General features: G+C 37.5%; 1 protein-coding gene across 1 annotated transcript; it reads left to right on the top strand.

Annotated features, from left to right (window-relative positions):
- The first annotated feature begins 4,527 nt into the window (after window positions 1–4,527).
- LOC119665848 lies at window positions 4,528–6,007 on the top strand. Its single transcript, XM_038075101.1, has 2 exons — window positions 4,528–5,689; window positions 5,748–6,007. Exons 1-2 carry the CDS (start codon window positions 4,528–4,530, stop codon window positions 6,005–6,007), a joined length of 1,422 nt encoding a protein of 473 aa, XP_037931029.1.
- The last annotated feature ends 319 nt before the right edge of the window (window positions 6,008–6,326 follow it).

The following is a 6,326-nucleotide window of genomic DNA, read 5'->3' as shown; positions in this document are numbered from 1 at the left end:
TCATGTCTCATAGGTAACATCACTGACGTAAAAGTAATAGTCCAAATCGCTGATGGCGCACCATGGTATGTGAATAACATCGTTGACACGTGCTTGCTAATGGGAGGACGTGAATATCAGGTAAGTTTGTTAGTGTTGGATGAAATGGTTCATGATGTCGTTTTGGGGATAGACTTTTTGGTCACAGCATCAGGTACGCTCTACATAGGGAATAATGTTATCAAATTTAGTCAAATCTCAAAGACCACATTGAATCAGGTCTCGCTAAATTCAACTTTCGAAGAGGACCAATATACAAAGAAGTTCCTAGATACAGTATTATCAGAATTTGAAACAATGAAAGGACCAGTGACGACGCGTGCCCTATCTGGAAGGGTGTGCGGCCCTTCTTTAATGTTGTTTTTACATGTACCACTTAAATTAAAATATATGAGATTAATAATAACCATATTATATTAGGCAACAATATATTCGCAATATTATATTAACTATTCATTAACAAAATAACATATTAAACAAATTAAATTAATAATTTATATATAAGTTTAATATTATATCAATATGGAAGAAACAAAACTTTTCACATAATTCTCGTAACATCAAACCAAATTTTTTCAAACAAAAGAGTTTTAACTCAGAACCATACATATTTATCCACTGATCAAACAAAATCAAACCCACTTGCACCGTATAAATGTGCGGACAAGTACCCCTCACAATAAGAACAGAAATTCGTGTGTGTTGCTGTTAAAAGGGGAGAGACGAAATGTGATAGAAATGTATGATGATATGAGTTGCAAACTTTAGCCGCTCATGCAACCACTTTGGCAAATCATCATGTTGGATTCGTATGCATGCAGTTGATATTCGAATAGAACAGAAAATTACTCTCATACAATTCCCACTATATAAATCTCTATCTCTGATATTAAAAACGGGAGCATACCCACATTATTTTGTTCATATGCAACGTATGAATGTGCGGCCAACTTCTTTGCACACAAAGGGGAGAGACGAAATATAATAGAAATGTTCTGTGATTTGAGCTGTAAATATATGAACACAACTAACAAGTATAGCAGTTAACAGAAGCAAATTGATTGAGTTTTCATAGACAATTAAATTTAATTGTTTTTGCTAAAACTTTAAAAATATATATATGGAAATGTAATAAATAATCATAATTCTTGATGTGAAGATACCTAATAAATTTATATACCTATGTTATTTGACATTTTGCAAATTATGTTAGGGTGTTCACCGCACACCTCCGCACCTTAGAGCAATCGTCACTGGAAAGGACTCTCTAACATTACATCGCATACAATCACTATGAAGAACGATCATACAATCAAGCAGAGATATTATCCGAGGAACCCGGCGATGCAAAAAGTGTTAGATAGTGAAATCGACGAACTACTCGAACAAGGTTGCATTAAACGGTCACATAGTCCATACAGCTCATCAGTCGCATTAGTAAAAAAAAAGACGGAAGTTGGCGGCATCGATTACCGACAAGTCAACACACGGTAAATTCCAGATGCGTATCCCATCGCACGGATCCAACATATATTGGACCAACTCCGAAATGCAAAGTATATTCGCAGTCTGGACTTAAAAAGCGCGTACTGGCAAGTTCCTATGGCGCAAGACAACAAACAGTACACTTTGTTCACAGTTTCTGGACGAGGGTTGTTTCAATGGCGAGTGATGCCTTTTGAATTACAACCTTTTAGAGACCCTTGATAGCGTAATTGGTCTTGACATGGAACCCCACGCGTTTGTCCATTTGGATGATATAATAGTGATAGGGCCCACGGTAGAGGAACACACGGCAAATTTGAAAGGAGTTTTTCGGCGACTGAAGGCAGCAAAATTGAAGCTGAATGTAAAAAAATGTCAATTCTTTACATAGGAAATCAAATACTTGGGGCATTTAGTGACACCTCAGGGCATTCACACCGATCCAGAAAAAATAGCTGCAATCAAATATCTTCCACCTCAATGTAACGTCAAGGAGTTAAGGAGATGCTTTGGTATAGCTTCGTGCTATCGCCGGTTTGTACCTCAGTTCTCCAGTACTATTTAACCGCTAACGTTGTTGTTGAAATAGGGTAAGCGTTGGCATTGGACAGAAGAACAACAAGCGGCATTTGATAAACTAAAAGAGAAACTATCTTTGCATTTCCGAATTTCAACGAACAATTCGTAGTACAAACAGTGACTTTGGGCTAGGAGCGATATTGTCGCAAACAGTATCTGGAAATGAAAAGGTAATCGCGTATGTAAGTCGTACCTTAAATGCGGCAGAGAAAAATTATACGACAACTGAGAAAAAATGCCTGGCAATAGTTTGGGGTGTGCGCAAGATGAAGCAGTATTTAGAGGGATGTCATTTTGTAGTTATCATCGATCACCTGGCATTAAAATGGTTTAATAGCATCGATAATCCTTCCGTTAGAATTGCAAGATGGGCCTTAGAACTGCCACAGTAGTCACTACGAAGTGCAATACCGGAAAGGGAAATATGACGTTATTGCTAATGCGCTGTATCGACAAACGGCAACCTACGTTAGCTTAGTTAGACACAAATGAGGAAAATTGTCGTTACTGTGGATGGTTATTGAGTTTGAAGAAAGTGGTGCAAGAAAATCCTGCGAAATACCCTGACTACATCATTGAAGGTGAGCAGTTATATCGTCAGATCCCAAACAATTTCAGTATCGAAGACCAAACGTGCTGGAAACTGTGCGTACCACGTGATTTGGGTCATCAAGTTCTGAAGGAATGCCATAATAAAGTCACAGCGGGGCAGTTAGAGAATCAGAAGACAACTATTCGTGTTGCGGTAAACTATTATTGGCCTGGGATGTATTGCGATAATATAAGGGATTACGTAAAAAAATACGATACTTGCCAAAAGTACGAAGTTTCACAACAAATGAGTGCAGGGAAAATGCTAACCACTATTCCAGAAGAACCATGGGTGACATCATAATGCGGACTTCATTGGTCCTGTTGAATATTTGTTTATATTATATTATATTATTATATATGAATATTTTGTTGTTATTAATTTTGTATGAATAATTTGTTATTTTTATTTGTATTGTAATAATTGTGTTAAATATATTTGGTGTAAAAAATAACGTTGTCAATGCAATGCCCAAAATACGTCATACGCTTCTGTTGGCACATGAAAACAAAAGCGTCAAATTTCGTCTGCAAGAAAATGCACTCTTGCAGTTTGCAATAAGTTCATTGTTTGGCATGCATTGTCAAGGTTATTTTAGTTAATTTATTTGTTGTAAATTAATTATCAATTTTAAATAAAAGGCACAATTGAGTTTTTGACAATTCAATTGATGCGAAGCCACATTCGTTATCGATTCTTTTTTGTTCGTTCTAATAGCTTGTAGAGTTGGTTCAAGTACCAAATTTACACCATATAAGCACCTGCCTACTGGATTCAAGTGTTCAGTAATCAGGATAATTTAGGACAATCGTCAAATCACTGGGTTCAAGTGCTCAGTGGTTCTCGTGTTCAAATAAGTCAACATTTAAGAGTTCAGTACTTGCAAACAGTTGATTTCAACTTTTGATTCAGCGTGTGATCATACATTTTGGTGTGATCGTACATTTTGGTGACCCCGACGTGATCGTTAGCAACAGTCAACAATCAACAGTCAGCGGTTAAGTTTCAGCATTCAGCTTTCTAAGAACATTTTGAAGAACATTTGGCAAAAAACTCCAAATCATCAATGACAACTCTTAATGAACTCATAGATGCCCAAAAAGGGCGAAGAGATTCAGCGAATCATCAGGAACTTCAAAAAGGATTCGGCTGAACGCAAGCAAACATCAGCATACTACAGTGAAAGATTTCGTCGGCTTGATGTTGCTTGGAAGCAGTTTGAACAAACTGTCACAATGCTCAGAACTCTCATCGATCAACCGACAGATGATGAGTATTTTACATCTTCCTATTACGAGAAAATAAGAGAACTAACAAATGAATACAGTGAAATATTCAAGACAGAAGCCCTACGGATCAAAGCAGCAGACAACTTCGGTGAAGGTGTTAGTAACCAAATGGCATCACAGCCGCAACTAGTGGCTACGACAAATGGTTTGACAAGAAAAATATCCGCTCGAATGGCAGCTTAAAAAAGGTTAATAGAGAGTTTGTCAGAGAGCGAAGGCATTCAACCACTTCAATATTACGAAATTAAATCAAACACAATCATGCAACATTGGAACCAATTGGAATGTTTGCATGATGAACTCTGGGAAAACTTTGAAAATCCACTGATGTCAGGATTCAATCAAGATGAGTATTACCAAATTGAAGATTTGGTACAATAATGTTTGATAGAGTTGTCCATAAAATTGGATCAATTACAACAGAAACAAGCAACAGTAGCAGAACCAAACATGCGGTCCTCACTGCCATTGCCAAAGGTAACAATCCCAAGTTTTAATGGGAATTACTTAAAATGGAGGCAATTTTTTGACTTGTTTACACAAATGGTAGACAATCAGCCACTACCAGCTGCTCAAAAAATGTGGTACTTGAAATCACATGTGACAGGTGAAGCTGAAAAATTGATAAGTCATTTCAGCATAACCGACGACAATTATTCGGCACATGAACTTCTAAATCAGCCATCAGGCACATCAACTGTGGCAGCAGTTAAAAATTTACATGTCACAACGAAAGAGTGTCTATTAGCACTAAACAATCTTGGCGTTCAAACGACATTTTGGGACCCAATTTTGTTACAGGTACTAATTAAAAAACTCGATCGGGCGATGCTCATTAGATATGAGCAATCTCTGGCAAAACCAAAAGAGATACAAAACATTCAGGAGTTTTTAGCCTTTTTAGAACTACAGTTTCAACTGATGGAAGTTGTAGAACAAGAAGATAAGGTGGCTATAAAAATTAAAGCAAATCGAAATAACTCAGTGTCATCGGCTGTAACAGTTTCTAAAGGAAACAACAATTGCAAACTGTGCAATGTAGACAGGCACCCACTGTATCATTGCCGTAAATTCTTGCAATTTTCACCATCTCAACGATTGGATTGGGTGAAAAATCAACAGCTCTGTTTTAACTGTTTCAGAAATGATCATGTGGTGAACAAATGTTCATCAAGAAGTTGTACCAAATGTAATAAAAAGCATAACACGTTGTTACATTTGGAAGTTAACAATCAAACAAAACAAAACATTCTACCTAGCTCAAGTGGGTACAACACCGCAGTTACCACAGCGACAGCAAATACATCCACATGTCATTGTGATTATGTTTTCTTGCCAACTGCAAGAGCCAAAATAACTGCTTCTAATGGAAATACAAGTGAAGTCCGAGCATTACTAGACTCTGGTTCGCAAGTGAACATAGTCTCTGAGCGTCTTGTCAAAAGGCTCAATATATCAAAAACAAAATCGTTATTGAGCATAGAAGGTATAGGAAAGGTGCAAAAAAATTCAACGCAGCGAGTTAACATCAAATTGCAACCACTTAACTCAAGGTTTACTACAGAAGTCGAAGCGTTTGTGCTTCCAAATATAGTTCCACCTCAACCAAGTTGCAGCTACGATATTTCCAAATGGAAGGTCCCGAACAGCATTCACTTAGCAGATCCAACATTTTTCCAACAAGGGAAAATTGATATTTTACTCGGTGCGGAGTTCTATTTTAGTCTGTTAAGGTAAATTAACGCTTGCTCCTGGGCTTCCAGTCTTGCAAAATTCTACACTTGGCTGGATTGTCAGTGGCAAGGTTGCATCAAATACAGACACATCAAACGTTTTATGTGCAGTTTTTGGCGGTGGGGCGGAGGTTGTTGATAATAATTCATCATTAGAAGATGCAATTGAACGATTATGGCGAATGGATGAGGTGAATACAACGTTTTGTGGTAAGATTGCCGTTTCTGGAAAACTCATTGACGTTAGGAGAATCTCAAGAAACAGCTTGGAGAAGGTTCATCAGTCTTGAACGACGACTAGCAAAAAATGATGTTTTGCGGAAACAATATGTCCAGTTTATGGAAGAGTATGAGCGATTGGGTCACATGACTGAAGTAAACCTGGATTCCATGTTGACTCCAAGATATTTCATTCCTCATCATTGTGTACTAAAACCAGACAGTACAACTACTAAACTTCGAGTGGTGTTTGACGCATGAGCCAAAACTACATCTGGACACTCGTTGAATGATTTAATGTATAATGGACCGACAGTTCTAAGTGAACTCTTTTCAATTCTGCTCCGTTTTAGGCGACCACGGTTTGTTTTTACCACAGATATCGAGAAA

Source organism: Teleopsis dalmanni, chromosome 1 (genome assembly GCF_002237135.1).
Source record: "Teleopsis dalmanni isolate 2A chromosome 1, ASM223713v2, whole genome shotgun sequence".
NCBI lineage: Eukaryota > Metazoa > Arthropoda > Insecta > Diptera > Diopsidae > Teleopsis > Teleopsis dalmanni.
This window is presented reverse-complemented; position numbering and strand designations above follow the sequence as displayed.